The sequence below is a fragment of the Rhinatrema bivittatum genome, chromosome 2, assembly GCF_901001135.1.
Source record: "Rhinatrema bivittatum chromosome 2, aRhiBiv1.1, whole genome shotgun sequence".
In the NCBI taxonomy this organism is placed as follows: domain Eukaryota; kingdom Metazoa; phylum Chordata; class Amphibia; order Gymnophiona; family Rhinatrematidae; genus Rhinatrema; species Rhinatrema bivittatum.
This window is the reverse complement of record NC_042616.1, coordinates 299,096,762-299,116,649: the sequence shown is the minus strand read 5'-3', so window position 1 is coordinate 299,116,649 and position 19,888 is coordinate 299,096,762. Positions and strand designations below refer to the sequence as shown.

Here is a 19,888-nt window from a genome sequence, read left to right as displayed (position 1 = left end):
AATATGTGTTGGGAATGAAAATGTAAAGGGAGATAATTCTATTGATGCGTAGCTGAAAGGAGGCCTGAGCAGCAGCAGCAAAGAGAGTCTGTGAGCTGTGAATCTACAGAGCAGATGAAATAATCACGTAGAGCACTGTGCAGTGTGATGGCAGGCCTGCCTAGTTATACTGTGGCTTTGGAGAAGAGAAGCTTCTGTGCCCCTGCGTCTGATGTAATTGTGTCACGTGGGGGGGGGGGGGGGGGGGGGAGGTGTTCCTCTTACAGCTATTGACGTTTCCCGTAAGGCACCGTTACCATAACTGGCTTGTGATATTTCAGCGAGGCAGCTCGAGCATTCCCGGACCCAGCGGTGCACTCTTGGGCAAGCGCGCCTTTGCGTGGCATTGTGTTTTCCTCAGCACGAGGCAGCAGGAGGCTGCTGTCAGAGCCCTGCTACTTGCTTCACTTGGAAGCAGGGCTAACTGCAGGGGTCATGTGTCCACTTTGGTTCCCGCGGGACGCCCGAGCTTTGGTTTCATTCTGCATTAGAACGTGATGTGGGCGGAGGGTGAGGTGTCGGGGGGGCCATGGAGAGGGATGGGTCTCATTCCCTACACACACACACAATAAAAGGGAGGCCAGAGAGCTGCTGTTTGTGCTTGAGTTCAGGTAGCATTAGGTGCCAAGTAAATGCTCCTTTGATTTGGTCTATGGGTAAGGAGTTAAGACTATTGGTGGGGACGAAGAAGAGGTTGGATTCAAGTTTCTGTGCTGTGAATGGGGTTTTTTTTTTTTTTTTTTCCCCTCGCTTATAAGCCTGTACAACTAGGGATCATTAAGTCCATAATAACAGATACTAAGGACGTGCCCATGTAATAACACCGGGCAGATTTTTATCTCTCTAAAAAAAAAAAAAAAAGATGGCGCATGGGAAAATAGCCTAGGCCCCTCCGTTTTTTTGTGTGCGGGTTTTATGGGGCTGTCCACGTCTGCAGTGGTTTATGCTAAATTGGGCCCTCTGTGTACAATCGTAAACACCAGTGTTACCTGTGAAAGCAAAGCCACTGTGCAGCAAGGTCTGATTCCTTTCTCGTGGTGAGCAGCATGGGTGTCCAGGTCTGGTGCGCGCCCGAGGGCTGCAAATACCAGAGTAGAAAAGGTTTCTGATAAACTAGTAAAGGAAGAGTGAAAAAAATACTGTCATTAAGGGAGAAAAAAACATTTTTATTTACCAGTAATTAGCAATTTTTGTACTTGTATTTATATATGTGGAGTTTGGCGGGAGGGGGTGGTGGGGAGAGATTGCAGTTTTGGGAAATTCTGTTCTGGAATGGTTTAGAAAAAATAATCATGTTACACTGTGTGCATTTGACATTGATTATCTGTGCATAAGAGAGTGACATTTAATCTGTTACCAATAAGATTACATTATGTTTAACATTTGTGAAACTAAAAATTGTGGACCTGATCTCACCATCAGGATTACTCGCGCTCAGGTTTTCCTACTGTGAATTGTACTGCTCACTTAGGCATTGATTTATTTTTTTGGCAAGGTCACAAGGAGGAAGAGGCTGCCCCTCCCCCAGCGGTACGCTACTGCAGAGATGAAGAAGGTGGAATATTGGCGGTGATTTGGGATTGCAAACATCCCCACTCACCAGAAAAAAGAAAATAGCCACAAGCTCCCCCTCTTTCCCGATATCAGTGCTAGCTTCAAAATTTGAAAAAAGAAAGAACCCCCTCGTCCCACAACCCCCTGGGGCCTGGGAATGTGCGTCGACTCTGTCCCCAGCCCCTCATGCCTTCCGCTGCCGGAATAAGACTCAGAATGGCCCCCGATTAAAAGATCTGTGAGGCGAGTGGGGGAGGGGGAGGGGATGGTAGTTCATGCCGATTTGGAGCTGGCACGTGGCAGAAAACCGCCACTTATATTGACCAGTTTTCAAGTCCTGCCAGCCCCCTCTTTTAAGAAAATCGGCCAGTTGGTAATCCCGACTGTCATTCATATAAGCAGCACCGGTGAAACTCTGCTCCAAACTCAGTAGGTGGAAGAAAAGTCCCATGCTCCGTTGCTCATTTCCTGAGCCTCTGTTCCTCTTGATCTAGTTTTGCATAATGCCCATGAACTTGTCAGTCTTTTAATACAACGTTTCCCAGGCAACGTGTCTTCAGGCCTGATCAGGTGTGCCACAGAAAAGTCACCACTGCCTAATGCTCGGATCCAGACCAGCACTTGGGCTGTGCTTTCAGCACCTCCAGCAAGAAGAGACATCAGCGTTGACTCCAAACTTGATAGGAACGTCTTTCTGATAACGTGCATAATAATCATGCATGCTTCTGTTTTCTCACTACGGTATGACCCCTGGAATGTGGTATTTAAGGTGCAGCCGGCAGACCATGAAAAGCTGGGCCCCACTTTTGTGCACCTCCTCATCTTCCCCCCCTCCTTCCTTTGAGTCCTTCCAGCTTCTGTCTTATCCCGAGGCTGAGTGAGATGGAAGGACATGCACTGAGCTCTGGAAGTGACTCGGTCGGAGTGTGGAGAGCAGCAGCAGTTGGAGGAGCTCTGGCCACCATAATGCGGCAGCTAAGGTAACTAACTGAGCCAGCTGCCCCCATCACATCTTCTTTCTTCTCCTGCACTTGTGTATAGAGGGAAGTAGTTCATTGTGATGGGTTTATGTGTGTCTTTGCCCCCCCCCCCCCCCCCCTTTGTTTAAAATTTGGAATAGAGACTGGTGAGGCTTTCAGTATTTTCATAGCTCTTCTCTTGACTGTACGAGTCCTCTACGTCAGCAGTTCTCAACCTGTGTAGTGCAAAGCCCAGGCCAAGTATGTTTTTCCATCCTCAGGCAACAAAATCCCGTGCTCCTTGATCTCCCACTGGCCTGACTGCTTTTCCCTCCCCCTCTTCCGCTTCAGCTAGACATGGAGAGCCTCTTCTACCACCTGGGCTTGAAAATGCTGACAGCCCCAGCGGAACACGGCAGCAGATTTAATGGAAGCACGGGAGGGGGGACAGTGGCAATCGTGGCATAACCTCTTCTCCTTCCCACTCGTGTGGCCCGGAAGAGAAAGGACTGTTAGTATTTATTTATTGAATTTATTTAGAACATAAGAAATTGCCATGCTGGGTCAGACCAAGGGTCCATCAAGCCCAGCATCCTGTTTCCAACAGAGGCCAATCCAGGCCACAAGAACCTGGCAATTACCCAAAAACTAAGAAGATCCCATGCTACTGATGCAATTAATAGCAGTGGCTATTCCCTAAGTATAATTGATTAATAGCCATTAATGGACTTCTCCTCCAAGAACTTATCCAAACCTTTTTTGAACCCAGCTACACTAACTGCACTAACCACATCCTCTGGCAACAAATTCTAGAGCTTTATTGTGCGTTGAGTGAAAAAGAATTTTCTCTGATTAGTCTTAAATGTGCTACTTGCTAACTTCATGGAATGCCCCTTAGTCCTTCTAATATTCGAAAGTGTAAATAACAGAGTCACATCTACTCGTTCAAGACCTCTCATGATCTTAAAGACCTCTATCATATCCCCCCTCAGCTGTCTCTTCTCCAAGCTGAACAGCCCTAACCTCTTTAGCCTTTCCTCATAGGGGAGCTGTTCCATCCCCTTTATCATTTTAGTTGTCCTTCTCTGTACCTTCTCCATCGCAACTATATCTTTTTTGAGATGCGGTGACCAGAATTGTACACAGTATTCAAGATGCGGTCTCACCATGGAGCATTATAGAGGCATTATGACATTTTCCGTTTTATTAACCATTCTCTTCCTAATAATTCCTAACATTCTGTTTGCTTTTTTGACTGCTGCAGCACACTGAACCGACGATTTTAAAGTATTATCCACTAAGATGCCTAGATCTTTTACTTGGGTGGTAGCTCCTAATATAGAACCTAACACCGTTTAACTACAGCAAGGGTTATTTTTCCCTATATGCAGCACCTTGCACTTCTCCACATTAAATTTCATCTGCCATTTGGATGCCCAATCTTCCAGTCTTGCAAGGTCCTCCTGTAATGTATCACAGTCCGCTTGTGATTTAACTACTCTGAATAATTTTGTATCATCCGCAAATTTGATAACCTCACTCGTCGTATTCCTTTCCAGATCATTTATATATATATATATATTGAAAAGCACTGGTCCAAGTACAGATCCCTGAGGCACTCCACTGTTTACCCTTTTACACTGAGAAAATTGACCATTTAATCCTACTCTCTTTCCTGTCTTTTAACCAGTTTGTGATCCACGAAAGGACATCACCTCCTATCCCATGACTTTTTAGTTTTCGTAGAAGCCTCTCATGAGGGACTTTGTCAAACGCCTTCTGAAAATCCAAATACACACTGTATTAATAAACATGTCAATATACCTTTATCGACATGTTTATTAACCCCTTCAAAAAAATGAAGCAGATTTGTTAGGCAAGACTTCCCTTGGGTAAATCCATGTTGACTGTGTTCCATTAAATCATGTCTTTCTATATGCTCTACGATTTTGATCTTGAGAATAGTCTCCACTATTTTTCCCGGCACTGAAGTCAGGCTCACTGGTCTATACTTACCCGGATCGCCCCTGGAGCCTTTTTTAATTATTGGGGTTACATTGGCCACCCTCCAGGTACAATGGATGATTTTAATGTTAGGTTACAAATTTTAACTAATAGATCAGAAATTTCATTTTTTAGTTCCTTCAGTACCCTAGGATGCATACCATCCGGTCCAGGTGATTTGCTACTCTTTAGTTTGTCAATCTGGCCTACTACATCTTCCAGGTTCACAGTGATTTTGTTCAGTTCGTCTGACTCATCACCCCTGAAAACCATCTCCGGAACTGGTGTCTCCCCAAAATCCTCATTAGTAAACACGGAAGCAAAGAATTAATTTAGTCTTTCTGCAATGGCCTTACCTTCCCTAAGAGCCCCTTTAACCCCCTCGGTCATCTAATGGTCCAACTGACTCCCTCACAGGTTTCTTGCTTCGGACATATTTAAAAAAGTTTGTATTATGAGTTTTTGCCTCTATGGCCAACTTCATTTCAAATTCTCTCTTCGCCTGTCTTATCAATGTTTTACACTTAACTTGACAATGCTTATGTTTTATCCTATTTTCTTCAGATGGATCTTTCTTCCAATTTTTGAAGGATTTTTTTTTGGCTAAAATAGCCTCTTTCACCTCACCTTTTAACCATGACTGTAATCGTTTTGCCATCTTTCTACCTTTCTTAATATGTGGAATACATATGGACTGTGCCTCTAGGATTGTATTTTTAAACAATGTCCAAGCCTGTTGAACACTTTTAACCTTTACGCCTTTCAATTTTTTTCTAACTATTTTTCTCATTTTATCAAAGTTTCCCTTTTGAAAGTTTAGTGTTAGAGCTGCAGATTTACTTATTATCCCCCTTCCAGTTGTTAGTTTATATTTGATCGTTATGATCATTGTTGCCAAGTGGCCCCACCACCATTACCTCTCTCACCAAATCCTGCGTTCCACTAAGAATTAATCTAAAATAGCTCTGTCTCTTGTTGGTTTCTGAACCAATTGCTCCATGAAGCAGTCATTTATTACATCCAGGAACTTTGTCTCTAGCAAGTCCTGATGTTACATTTACCCAGTCAATATTGGGGTAATTGAAATCTACTCACACAAGGGAGTCAGCGGTTAACCACAACATATAATCTAGCACAGGAAATGTGGAACCCAAAAAACAATTTCAAAAATTGGCCTAAGAAGGTGTCAGCAAGCCTTGACGTTATGTGTCACTCTCAAGCAGACACTAACCGGTCTTATCAATCATTCACCGTCATCATAATTTTAATGCAACAAACTTTTTTTTCTTTTTTCAATTATTATTAAAAATGTCCTCCATTCTTGATAAGCAAATGACTCTTTCAAATAACATTAATATGAAAAGCCCTACACGGGCCGGTGTTTCGCTGGGTAAGCTTCCTCAGGGGCACATAACACTTCAGTTGTAGAGCCACAATTCATTTCAGACGGGACCAGACGTCTCAACCATCTTGGAAGGAAGAAAATGGAGGACTCTCCTCCATTTTCTTCCTTCCAAGATGGTTGAGACGTCTGGTCCCGTCTGAAATGAATTGTGGCTCTACAACTGAAGTGTTATGTGCCCCTGAGGAAGCTTACCCAGCGAAACACCGGCCCGTGTAGGGCTTTTCATATTAATGTTATTTGAAAGAGTCATTTGCTTATCAAGAATGGAGGACATTTTTAATAATAATTGAAAAAAGAAAAAAAAGTTTGTTGCATTAAAATTATGATGAAGGTGAATGATTGATAAGACCGGTTAGTGTCTGCTTGAGAGTGACACATAACGTCAAGGCTTGCTGACACCTTCTTAGGCCAATTTTTGAAATTGTTTTTTGGGTTCCACATTTCCTGTGCTAGGTAATTGAAATCTCCCATTATTATTGCACTGACAAATTGGTTTGCTTCCCTGATTTCTCTTAGCATTTCATCATCTGTCTGACCATTTTGTCCAGGTGGATGGTAGTATACTCCTATCACTATACTCTTACCCAGCATACATGGGATTTCTACCCATATAGATTCTACTGAGCATTTACTCTCTTGTATGATCTTTATCCTGTTGGACTCTATACCCTCCCGGACATAAAGTGCCACACCCCCACCAAGTTGATCCTCCCTATCATTACGATATAATTTGTACCCTGATATAGCACTGTCCCATTGGTTATCCTCCTTCCACCAAGTCTCTGTGATGCCAATTATGTCAATCTCATCATTTGCTGCTATACACTCTATCTCTCCCATCTGCCTTTATAGCCCCTGCCTAATCGCCCCCTCCTGTTACACCAGGTATTATTCTATCCTGTACATATTTATATTATTATTATCATTATTATTATTTTTATTGCATTTGCACTTGCTCTGCCTTGCATGAACCTAGTTGCCTGTTGCGATTGTTCTCGCTCCTTCTTTGCTTTCCGTTTAATGTATCCCCTCCCCACTCCCTGTTTATTGTAATTCTATTGTTTCGCTGTAAACCGATATGATGTCTCTACGAATATCGGTATAGAAGACACCTTAAAATAAATAAATAAATCTTATTTCTTAGCCTTCTGGCATTGGCATACAGACATTTCAAAGTGTGTTTTTTGTTTGTTTTAACAACCTGCTTTTCAGTTGTTTGGGATAATTCGGAAATCATTAGCTTCGGTGATATTTTACTTATAGGCATACGGACTATGTTTGCTTTTAATGGAACCTCTCTGTTGGGATGCCCTAACGCTCCTGTTTCATTAGTATCCTTCAAGGATATATTTTATATACCATCATTTCAATAGAAGATCATAACTGTTTACAAAATCAACATTCATATTCTAGGTCAACACAACATTTAAGTAAACACAGAAGCAAAGAATGAATTTAGTCTTTCTGCAATGGCTGTTTTTCAGCAATTCTTAAACACTGTGGAACAGATTCTTCAAAGAATATTACTAAACCACCCAAAGAATTAAAATAGCAGTACCAGTTAGATTCTGCAAAATATTGCCTTCTCTGTGTCTTGGCTCTGTTTGCTTGTTGGGTGTAAACTGCTGTAACTACTTTCATTATTTTAATATATATTTTATTTCTCATATTTTTATACTGTTTTAGAAAAGAAAGATGCACAACTTTTAATCTGGCTAGATGCAGTTTAAAAAAAAATCTTCCTCTGCAAAGCCATTCTTTGCAGAATCTAACTGGTATTGCTATTTTAATTCTTTGGGTGGTTTTGTAATATTCTTTGAAGAATCTGTTCCACAGTGTTTAAGAATTGCTGAACACAGCCAAGTTAAGAAGAGTCACAGATTAACCCACGGTTACAGGGCCAGACTCATGGGGAGCCCACTTCCAGATCTTTGGTGCCACAGCTTTGGAGTTTCAGTAGGCACGGCCTCATTTGTTTGTAATAGCAAGTGGAAAGTCATGTCTGACCTGTTCATCTCATCTGCCCAGCTAGTTTGGCTGTTCTGTTCCTCTCCCCTTCCAGGCTGGCTTCACGCCCCAGCAATAAAGGCTGTAGCAGGCACATGGAGCGACACGAGCGCTCCCGCCCCCGTGGTTTCTCCGTTTTCCGTGAGCTTCCTGTTTAGGTATCCTAGAGAAGTTTGCCATCATCCCCTGAGGCAAGCTGGAAATTAAAGTTGCGTGCAGGTAGTTTTGGCAGGCTCCGTGGCAGACTTTTGTTTGTTCATTGGAAATTGTGGAAGGCTCATGCATATAATTGAAGGTTTGCAAATAAACTTAAAAAATCTTTTATGTGCTTTGAGTTCTGAGTACATTTTTGAATCTTTTTTTTTCATGTGTGTGTGTATTTCATATTTAAATGTTGGATCAAAAAATAGGACCAAAACATATGGAAAGCCTGCATGCTGGTTTGCAAGCCCAGTTTTGAGATGGTGCATCTTTTGTGTAAGGATGTGATTTCCTGAAAATTTGGGAAGGGGAAAAGATCTACGCAAACATAGGCAGAAAAATGCTCTGAAACCTTTGCTCACCAATACTAAATGCAAGAATCAGATAAAAGTTCCACAGATACTTTTCCTTCACTTCCGCCTGCACCATTTTTTTCTGTGAACTTTTTTTTGGTAGGATGGGGAACATCCTAAATTTAGCAGGAAATTAAATTCCTAGGCAAAAGATGCCTTGCTCCAAAACTGTGCAGGCAAACTAACCTTGGACCTTTTTACACTTGTTTGTCCTCCTTTTGCCTGAAACTTAAATCTGGTCTTTAAGGAGCTCAAAATAATTGTGGGAAGAAGAGAGATGACAAGCATTCAGATATCTGGCAGAAGCAAATGTAGCCCCTCCTCTGATGTTTAGAGGAAAAGGCAGGTGTCACACTCAGTTCCCGGGCTAAATCCTTGCACAGGCCAGCCATCCTGGTGCGTGGATTCTCTGATGGGGGGCAGGGGGAGGATGGTGTAGGGAGGATATCTCTTCCATGGGTGTTAATCTCAGTAGATGTAGTGTAGATGAGGGTAGGTGACCAAGACATTCTGGATGGGGGTTCCAACTTAAACGTTACAGCTATAGATCTTTTATAGCAATCATTTGGCACCAGGAGTGGTTACAGCCATGTCCCAAAGTTTCCTCCACATACCACTCTATCTGTGAAAGTGTCCCTCCGTATTGGGGTGCTGAAATGGTCTCGCCCTCCAGGATATAGATTGGCCAGCATCTCAGGTGGGCAAAGGGTATTCTAGATGTGGAATCCCATCCCAAGCAATACCCTGAGGTCAGATGCATTTCCATCATCCTCTCTTTGTTGGGACAGAGACTCCAATGGGTGGGGCTCTCCAGATAGCAAAACAGCTGACTCTTAGCTCTCCTCTCCTCTCCTGATGGTAAACTGGGATCTTTCAGGATGAAAGATCCACAGTAAAAAGAAAACAGTTCTCTCTTTCCCTACACTTGAACAAGGAAGGGTGGCAGCAGACTTCCCTCTGAACAAAAAATAAAGAAAATTCTTCACAAAAATGCTCAAGTCTCTCAAACCAGATTAACCACTGTCCCTGAACAGAGTATAAAATAGAATCAGCAGGCCTTTTCTCGTCCTAATCCTTCTCAGAGGCAGGAGGATTTTCCTTCCTTGATTCGGGGAAAAAAACACCAAAATTGAAACCCAGAATTCTTTAAATTGTGAAACAAAAATCCCAAAAGGGGGAGGTAATCTCACCAGGCAGGTTGTGGAATGAGAAGGTATATTACCTCCTTCCTAACCAGGGAGCCTAGGCTGCAAGACCCAGCCCACCAGGATTAGGGGAACAGAAAAATCACTAAGGCCACACTGATCTCCCCCCTCTGCCTGCCTTTGAGCAGACAGGAGCTCTCCATTCCAGCAGGGGGTGCTGTTAGGAAAATACCCCATGTTATAAACGAAGACTATTTCTACCCTAGCATTATCCGTACAATGTAAAGTTGAAGGACAAGGAATTATCAAGTGATGCTGAAGGGAAAAAAAACTCAAAAGGCGTGTGAGAAAATACTTTTTTCACCCATAGAGTGGTAGCCAGCTGGAACGCACTTTTGGGGGAGGTGATAAGAGAAAAAAATGGCAGAATTCAAGCATGCTTGGGACCTAGGTGGCAGGAAAAGGGAAAAGGCGACTGTAGATTGAGTATGACCTGTGACAACACAGAAGACGGGCACAAATGGGCAGACTGGGCGGGCCAAGAGGTCCCCCATGGACAACATCTTCTGTGTGTCTAAATGTTAAAAGTGGCTGCATAAGAGGGAAATAGGAGATCCTGTAATTTAAATGTTGCATGTACAGATTTGGACTCGTCTTAGAACCCATCATTACTTTTCCTAACTCATAATGTTATTTTTCCTCTTTTTCTTCCTCCAGAAGCTAACAGGTTAGTTAACTATAATTCGGGGGTGGGCAGCGCCAATCCTCAAGAGCTGCAAACTGATTGGGTTTTCAGGATAATCCTAATGAATATGCAGGAGAGTGATTCACGTGTGCACTGCCTGAGTTGTGTGCAGATCTATTTCATGCATATTCAATAGGGTTATCCCAGAAACCAGACCAGCTTGTGGACCCTCCAGGACTCGAATTGCCCACCCCTGCTGTAGTTCTAGAAGTGCAAACTGCAGTACGCAGTAAAAGCTTTCAGTGCATGTTCTGGGTCTTGAAAACTATAATAACTTGAAGTTCTAGTGCAAATGCAGATGCTCATAAAGCTGGGTCTATCTGGAAGGCAACACAGGAGACCTAGCATACCCACTAGTAATAATAGCTAGATAAGGCTGTGAGGAAAAGAAACCGACTAGCAGCAGAGTCTGTCTGGCAAGCTGCAAGTATTGTAATGACTAGAAGATCAATCAGAAATTCAGGAGGTCACATGGTCAGGTCTGTTTGGCAGGCTACTCAGGGAACCCAGCAGGACAGATGTTTGGGCCATGAGCATGCTAGAACTGCTGTCTGTTTAGATTATTACAAAGTTTTGGGGGTTAGATTTGAGAAAGGTGGGGTGCGGGATGAAACTAAGAGAGGATCTTGTACACTTATCTGCCCAAGATGCTGGAACCAAGGAGGAAGACTAAAAAGACCGTTCTGGATAAGATGAGAGAGATCTTGCAGGCGGTCACACTCTGAGGGCCGGCACCTATTTTGCATCGGCCACCGGTGCGCGCACAGCCCCGGGATGCGCGCAAGTCCCGGGGCTTCGTAAAAGGGGCGGGGAGGGGGTGTGTCCGGGGTCAGGGGGCGGTTCGGGGCGGGCCCGGGGGCGTGGTCGAGGCCTCCGGGCCAACCCCCGTGTCGGGTGAAGGCGCGCCTGCAGCCTGCTAGCGCGGGCAGATTTACGCCTGCTTTCAGCAGGCGTAAATCTGCCAACAAAGGTAGGGGGGGTTTAGATAGGGCCGGGGGGGGGGGGGGGGTTAGGTATGGGAAGGTGCGGGGGGGTGGAAAGAAAGTTCCGTCAGAGGCCGCTCCAATTTTGGACTGGCCTTGGAGAGAACAGGCAGTGCGCGCCGGGCTCGGCGCGCGCAAGTTGTACAAATGTGCACCCCCTTGCGCACGCCGACCCTGGATTTTATAAGATGCGCGCGGCTACGCCTGGTGCGCGAACAAAAGTACGCGCTCGCGCAAATGTATAAAATCTACCCCAGCGGCTGTCAGCCGGAATGTATCCTTTACAGCATGGACAAAATAATTAGGTAGATTGGATGAGACAATTAGTCTTTTTCTGCTGTTATCAACTGGATTACTGTTGTGCCTCTCCTTGCACTGAGGGCTGGCATAAGGTGATTTCATGCATACCTTGTGGTGACTTATTGCTCACATATTTCATCTTTTACTAAGTCCAATTTTGCTGGGGTTTCTTGAGGCAGTTCAAGACCCCCAGGAATAACCATATGCTTTTATAACTCCTATAGCCAGAGCTGACTTTAGAGGAAAGTGCTAGCGACCCTTCAATTTTGCATTAGTTGGTCACATGAGGGTAGTCACAGTAACCCACGCGCAGCACTGGGCACATTTAAGCCTGACTGCAATCTGCAGCAAGAGGGTAATGTTGCTTTTTGAAATCCGATGGCTAGTTTTAGGGATTTCCATGTGTGTGGCCACCTGATTTACTGGCTTGCTTTTGTAGAGCCGGCACTGTACGGTGGGGTTTAAAAGCTCATGGAATGGGCGTCGCCTTCATGTGGAGCATTTCTGCAAGGGGGGTGCTTGCAGGGCAAGTGTGTTAGTTTTTTTTTTTTTTGGGGGGGGGGAGTGGGGCTATTGCCCAGAGCCCCCCAGCACTAGAAAAGGCTCCCTTGGTATAGCTGACTGATGCCACTGAGGCAGGGCTGCAGAGCTCCTGGCACTAGCTGCACCCACTTCTTGGTTTTTTTTTCCCCCTGGGCACTGCTGTCTAACGCTGGCCCTGGCTGCTTGCATTCAGTTACAAAAGTTCAGTTATGAGCTATAGATTATCTCGTTTAATAATCTTTTTTTCCCCCATCCCCCACCCCTTTTCGCCCTGCGAGTGACTTCTTTCAGCCTGAGAATTATTTTGTAATCTCCAGGAGAACAAACACGTGGCCTCGGTCCTCTCCTCCTTGGGTGTTTTATTTATAGTGCCGTGTAAAATCCGATCCCTGCAGGGTTAATGTATAATTGACAAAGGTGACTTTGCAGTACTTTCGGAAAAGCAGGCCGTCCCCACCCAGCGTCTGCCACTGCCAGTACCTGTTTCGGCAGTTGCTATGAAACTTGCAGCAGGAAGCTACCATTCACGCTGCACCTAGGGAGTGGAGAAGACATGAATGTTAATAAACAAAAAATAATTAACAAAAAAAAAAAATCAGCAACCTGGTTTTTCTAGCTAGGCATTGCAGTCATTAAATCCATGCCTAGTTGAAATGTTTCTTTAACCAGGGGGGCTGTTTATTGAGTCACACTTGCTTATTGCAGCGTTTTTGCAAGGGCCAGGGGTGGTTCCCCCTGCCAGGTCAGAAATGTGGAAGGCAGGGACTGTGTACACAGACAAGTCACCTGGCGGCAGCACCTTTTCCTGCAGGTATGTGACCGTGGCCGTCCAAGGATGGTGGCTTCGTCAGGGGGCAGCCTGCAGCCCCTTGCCCCTGGTTCCCATGCAGGACCTCCTGAGGGCAGTGCGCTGAACCTCCCCTTCAGCACCAGGACCTGGTCACCCCTTTTCATTTCTCACCTTGGAATAAATTGCTCGCAATGTCCTTAACGGACCCTGCCAACCAGGAGGAAAGCTTTGAGTATGACTGTGACGGGGAACGCAGGGCGATGCACGATACCGCCGACCAGCTGGATTTTGTGGAAGAAGGTAATGTATGTATTGCATTGTGTGTGCGTATGAGGTAGAAAGGATGCATGTGATGTTCCATGCACACATGACAAATCCGTGGGGGGTTTTTTGGTTCGTGTGTGCCATGCACAAGTGAAGGGGCAGGTGTGATGTTAACAGCACGTTGTGCCTGAAATTAAACTCTGAAACTATTATGACTTTGGTTGCCTTCCATCCAGTGCATGTTAGTTTCTGCGCAGAAACCTTTTAGCATGCAGTTTGCTGCTATCACTCCTCTGTGACCCTGGATCAGTGTGGCAAAGTTTATACATTGGGAATACTTTTTTTTTTTTGTTGTTGTTGTGAGAATGGGTGACTCGAAAAATACATTTCTTTTATGTGATGTGTGTTATGCAGCAGATTAATTTCTTTAAAAAATGCACCTGTTGAAAGCGCTGCATCTTTTGAGTTGTCTTTCGCATAAAGGTACATTTGAGGCTCTTTGCTTACTGCACTCAGCGCCGGTGTGTTTCCATAGCATCTTAGCGCGCGTAGCCATTTGAAGTTTTGCATTTTTCTCTCCTGCCTATTAGTATCTAGAAATGCTTAAGCGAGTTGACAAAAGAATGAATTTAAATAGCACGCTTCATTGTGGAATTAGCAGATTATAGACAGACACGCATGGGACAGTTTCTGTTCCGTATTCTCCACATTGTCAATCGCCCTCCTTCCCAAGACTGTTGAGATTCAGGACTAAGCAATGAACTGCGTTATTTTTCAGTATTTCTTATATTCAGACAGAGTTGTGTAGCTCTTGTTTCTAGTGCCTACAAATCTGGCATTCTTCAAGGCTTTGCCTTTGTTTACATGCTTTAACCTGAAAGAAAGACACTTCCCTTGGTGTTGAGAGGATGCCGTTTTATGGCATGGTGGTGTGTCCAGTGGGGCTTATCACTGGTCCCAAACTGAAAGCCTGCATCCCACTCTTTTCAGATTGAAAGCATGGTCTTGCATGAGTCTGTTCACTGGAGAATTGTGCCTTTCGGCACTATTTAATGCAAAGACTTCTGTGTGCCGTATCAAACACTGGACGTTTTATTATCATGCCATACCATAATGGTCTGAATCACTTCATAAGGAATACAGAATTCTTTTCATTAATGATAAATTACATATGAGGACAAAATTATGCACACCGTTATCTTCACCCTGCTAATCTTACGAGACTGTCAAGTATGTTGATGGATTATGAAGCGGTGTTGCTCATCTGTAGGTAGGCACCCGCTCAGATAATGTGCTCAGGGGCAAGCAGCCGTATTGGTAAAAGGAGACGGCGAAAGAAGGGTAAAGAGAGGAAAAACCTCATCATGCATCCAGCAAGGGAAATGTCAGACTTCTGGTGCCTTGGGCACAGTCTGGAGGAAAGAGGCTGCTTCTCCAGCTTTCTGTGTGCTGTGCACTTTAGCTTCATTATGCATGCGCGGTGAGGAAAAGGAGGAGGAAACCGTCCAAGTGGAAGAAGCCTCGAGCCCAGTTCAGCCTTTCAGGCCAGACGTACACCACTCTAAATTCGGCACTTTTCTGTGGAAGTCATGGCCAGCCCACACTCTACAGTCTGGTCGGCAGACATTATGCTTGAGAGAGTGACATAAACTGGGCATTTGGTGGACATAAACTGGACAATTGGTGGAAAGGAGTTTGAAGCTTGCATAAAATAGTTTGCCAATGATTTTTCCATAAAGTAAACCCATAGAGCATAAACTATGGGAATAGAGCTAATAGGGCACAGGAGTATCTTGAAAGTACTGGGGTGGGGGGGATGAAGGGGATCAGGTTTGGGTCTCCTATCTGCCCTGGCCATGGAGGTGGTGTGGTCAGGCCTGGAGAGAGAGAAGAAAGGACTGTTTGAACAATCTCTGCCACCCAACAAGCCGTGGTGAGGGTGCACCTCAGAGAAGGTGCCCTTCAAATTTTTCCTGATGTTATCTGAGCAAACTGTCCTGGCATGGGCAAGGTGAAAGGATAACAGATGAAGGGAAAAAGAGACATTTTGAAAAAGTATGCTGGATGACTGCTGAGGGAAACGGAAGGGATATGAAGAGAGTAATACCAGAGCCAGTTGATGATTTCTTCAGTATCCTCACTCCCCTCAGGATCTCCTGTAGTTCCTCTTTTCGCCTATTGTAGGTGCAAGTGTGGGTGACAAGATGTCAAGAAATGGAGCAGCTGCTGTGCTGTGCGCCCAGGCATGGTGGCAACATTTAGATCTTGAGACTTGACAGCAAAGAAAAGTGAATCGAGCAGTTCCTTTTGAAAGACACGGCCAAGGGGAAACCTTAATCTTAAAAATTATTTTTGTTGCTGGTTTTTAAAACCTTTTCATTTTGAGAACAAGTTCTTGGAGGTTTTGGTTGGCAGTTCACATCAATCTCATTGCAGATGTACTGAGCATTGTGGCTTTTTCTTTTTTTTATGTTTTGTGTCTTTTTTTTTTTTTTTTTGGCATACACCTGGGCAATTTCAGATTTGCATTTTGTTATTCTCTGTGGTGCTGGAATGTATCTGCACATTTGCTGAAGGCTGACACACAAACGGAACAAAAGCAGGGAGAGATTCTCTCACTGAGCTGATGAACTGGAGCAGCCTGTCTTTTCATGTCGGAGAACTTTTTATAGAATCTGCAAGCCTCATTGGAGCTGGTTTAACGAGAAAAAGGAGAGAGAAATTAACCACAATGCGGTCCCTTCCTTTTATTTTTCCAAAAAGTTTGTCCCTGTCTTTCTGGCAAAGCTCTTTTTAAGAGTCCATGCACATTGAGCAAGTATTTCATAGCAATAGTGTCAAAGCGGGTTTTTTGGGGTTTTTTTTTTAATTTTATTTTTATTGAATTTTCAGAATGAACACAAGATTTAACTTGTACCAGAAATTGAGATACTAGATCAGGAATAGTTACATCTTACATAACAAGAAACATTTTTACAAGTATCTCATAACAAAAAGAAGTAACAGGGGAGACCAAGGGAGTTTGAGTGATTAAGAGGGAATAAGAAAAAAGAAATCCATTACTAAACTACCCCCTGTGTTAATTATAAATAACTGCTGAGACCCCCATAGAAAAGAATTTAGGAATGAGAGTCCAGGACAGCTCGTAATTGAGACGGCTCAAAAAACAAATATTTGGAGTTCTGGAATTTGATCAAACATTTACAGGGATATTTTAGATGGAAACTCGCACCGCATGATACCACTTCTAATCTCATAGAGAAAATTTCTTTGCCGTTCTTGAGTAGCTCTTGTAACGTCCAGAAAAATCCAGACTTTTTATCTGTGGAACAACTGTAATCTATTTCTGGAAAATAAAATCTCAAGACTGAATTTCTCTCCGATGGGAAAGCAAAAGTTACCAGTAATGTTTTCCTCGTATTAATATTAATTTCTTAAGAGAGTTCCAAAATGTCAGATAAATTTAAAGAGGTATCTTGTGGCACATCTTCAGAAGTCACTCCAGTAGATGAAGATAGATAAGAAAATGTTTGTAATTACAGGAACAGCTTCAGACGAGAACTTGAAAATCTAAGTTAAGTAATTTCTGAATATATCCTTTGGGGGGAATCAATTTGAGATATGGGAAATTCAAAACCCTCAGAGTTTTCCAAATTTTCCATCTTCTTGGTATAAATAATATCTGAATGAACCAATTTGTTTTGGACCGCTTCAGCAGACATCAAACGCACATCCAAATCTCTTAATTTTACATCTAGAGAAGAAATTTCAGATTCCATTGTCTGTGCCTTGGTATTAAGTTTCCATCAAAACAGCTGTTAAGGAGGAAATAGCTTTCTCCAGCGATATCAAGGCATTCCATATGGAATCTAGAGTTGTTATCGGTGGTTTAATCAAAGAAGATTGTAATAACGTGCATACCTTGGAATTCCAAACTCCTCTTTCTGTAAGGTTCCCATTGCTCATTGCAGCTGTATGTATATCCAGAATGTCCAAGGGGCCCGTGGAATCCTGTAGGCGAGGACTCTCTGAAGGCAGCGTCAAAATGGTGTCCCTCCCCAGGGCTTCCGAAGTCTGCTCTTGGATCTGTTCTGCCCCAAAAGAAATTTGCTCACTAATATTTGTATTGAGTGCTGCAAACGGGGGCAAGGGTGTCATCGGCGCACCGGGGCTTAAGGATATTTCATTGGTCTGTGGATTCGGTGTTCACTCCTCACCGAAATCCAAAGTGGCCATTTGCAGGGAGGACGCAAAGAACGGCTCAGTTCACAATTGTTGCTGATCAGGTAGAGAAGTCAGTTTCCCTTAATTTTGCTTTCCTTTTAGTATGTGGCATGATTAGAAAAAAAGGAAAAAACTTTCAGGAAAACACGGAGAGAGCTTCCAAGCGTGTAGTTTAGCAGGCGGCCATCTTGGTCTCGCAAGGTGTCTTTTATGTGCTCTAATCATCAGCGCTTCCAAGACATTTTGGATTTCACATTCTCCTAGGAAAAGAATGTTGAGAGCTGCAGTAAAATTTAGCAGAGGGAGGGTAATCTTCCAAGGCATTTCTGAGGGCAAAGCTGTGCTTTACCTGCGGAAATAGGTTGTTATAAAATTGCCTGCCTGATCAGCGAATGAGCTTATGTGTGCGCATGCACGTTTACCAGGACCGTGTGACAGAACTGGGGAGGGGATTGCACTTACACGCTCACTTTTGCATGTTCCAAACTATGCACGTAAATTTTCCTGAAAAATTAGTATACGAATTGGCAGGTGTAATAGTGTTCCGATAGTTTTCCAATCGATCTTACACGCATATGTTCACTTTCAAACTTGGTGTAGCTCGTTTTACGTTCGGCAGTCCACGAACTAACCTTGTAAACTGCTGCCCTCATCTCCAGTCCCAGGCCAGCAGCGCTATTCCTCGACGTGGCAAAATGCCACCAATGCATCTCCTGGCAGGGCGTGCCTCTCTCCGACCCAGCAGGATGTCCCCAGTCCACCATGTGGCAGGACACTGCTGGCTCCGTGTCACACCTCACTCCTCTGCTTTTAAAGGAACCGCGGTGGGAAAGCCCCCACAGCCCCTAGAGATGACATCATCAGTGCTGCCCTATAAATGATTAGCTCCCCAAAAGCAACTTGCCTTAGCAACAGGGCCAATGACCACGAGTAGTGAAATTGCTCCTCAGCTTGTTCCTGCCTTTGTCTCAGTCTGTCCCACTGCTCGCCTGCCTTGCCTGCCTGTCTCAGCCCTGTCTGCTCCTCCTCCTCTTCCTTGGACAGATTCCATGTTTTGACCTTCGCTTGGACTTTGGGTACGCCTGACTGCCACCTGTCCATGACACTGGCCTAGACCCTTGACGCATCTGTTCTCTGCCGGCCTACGCCATTAGCCTCGCCCTGGAGCATCTCTTCAGTCAGAGCAGAGATCCTCATCTAAGTCCTGCCGACCCCGGCAGCCCAAGGGTTCAACCCGAGGGGAACGTGGGCTGGTGGAGGTGAAGCTTCTGACCGGTCTCTGCTGTGGCCTGGGTCCGCCTGCTGACAGTGAGGACCTGCAGGACTCCTCCCTGCAGGGAGAGCCAATCTTAAGGGTCCACGAATGCAAGAACTCATGTGCATGTTTGCTGACTTTCTTATGCAGGATGTTGCAAAATTACCTCCTTAGCTTTCTTTTTTGCATTTTGTGTTGCTGCCAAGAGCATCACATTCTTTAGGACTTATAGGAATTTGAAATTCTCATAAATGTAAGAATGTCGGTTTATAAAAATTAAAAATAAATAAATATAAATAAATAAAAGGGTAGGCATGACACTGAGCTCATAGAGGCGTATCTTCACTGAAGACATCAGTTAACGCTACTTATTTATTTTTAACTTCTGGAAATTTAGAAAAATGCCTGAGCAGAAAGGAAAGCAAGGAATATTCAATTAGTTTCTAGGGCTTCATTGACTCCAGACGCAGTGAGAAGCCTTTCCGATTTGGAGAAGTGAGCTTTCATGCTCTGAATACACCTGGTGGGGGTTTTTTTTGGTGTCTTGGTGTCTGGGTTTTCCCAGTGAATGTAGTGCTTATAAGGCTGCTTTAATTTTTCTTGTATCAAGGCATGTATGTTAGGCTATTACGGATTAATTTTTTTCTTGGAGCATATACAAGGTGGCAGAAATCCAGTGACCAAAGGTGACCATAAAAACAAAAATCCTGATTTAGCCATCAAGCTTCCAAGATTCTCTGTTTCTATCTATCTATATATCTATATCTATATATAAATGAGGCTTGACCGACGTGCTGCAAATGCGCAGTAGAGAGCGGCTGTGAGCGACGTGCTGCGCATGCATGGCCCAGAGAGCTCTAGCTGACGTGCCGTGCTGCCTCGCGCGTTCTCTTTCTCCCTTCTCCAGCCCGAACTGACACCGCCGGCGTGCGCCTCCCTTCCGTCCGACCCACGCTAAACTACACCGGAAGGGCGGGAGCCGTGCGAGGAAGTGAGGGTTCTGTGCTGCCTTAGTCCTCCCCGCGGGCGTGCCATGGGTGCTACAGTCACGCCTGCACGAGCGCTCCAAGAACAGCCGGAACCCATCCCTCCGCCGCCGGGGAGGGAGTTGGGACGG

The 19,888-nt window shown here is 44.4% G+C and overlaps 1 protein-coding gene across 6 annotated transcripts in view; it reads left to right on the top strand.

Moving 5' to 3' along the window:
- Positions 1-19,888, top strand: part of TRAK1 (trafficking kinesin protein 1) — a 250,356-nt gene that overhangs the window by 85,138 nt on the left and 145,330 nt on the right. The window contains exon 1 of one of the 6 annotated variants that reach the window (XM_029589675.1): positions 12,969-13,328. The exons of the other annotated variants lie outside the window; for them this stretch is intronic. Within the exon in view, the coding sequence (XP_029445535.1) occupies positions 13,220-13,328 (109 nt within the window). The 5' untranslated portion in view covers positions 12,969-13,219. Of the gene's footprint in view, positions 1-12,968; positions 13,329-19,888 lie in introns of those variants that run through there. 6 annotated transcript variants of the gene reach the window in all.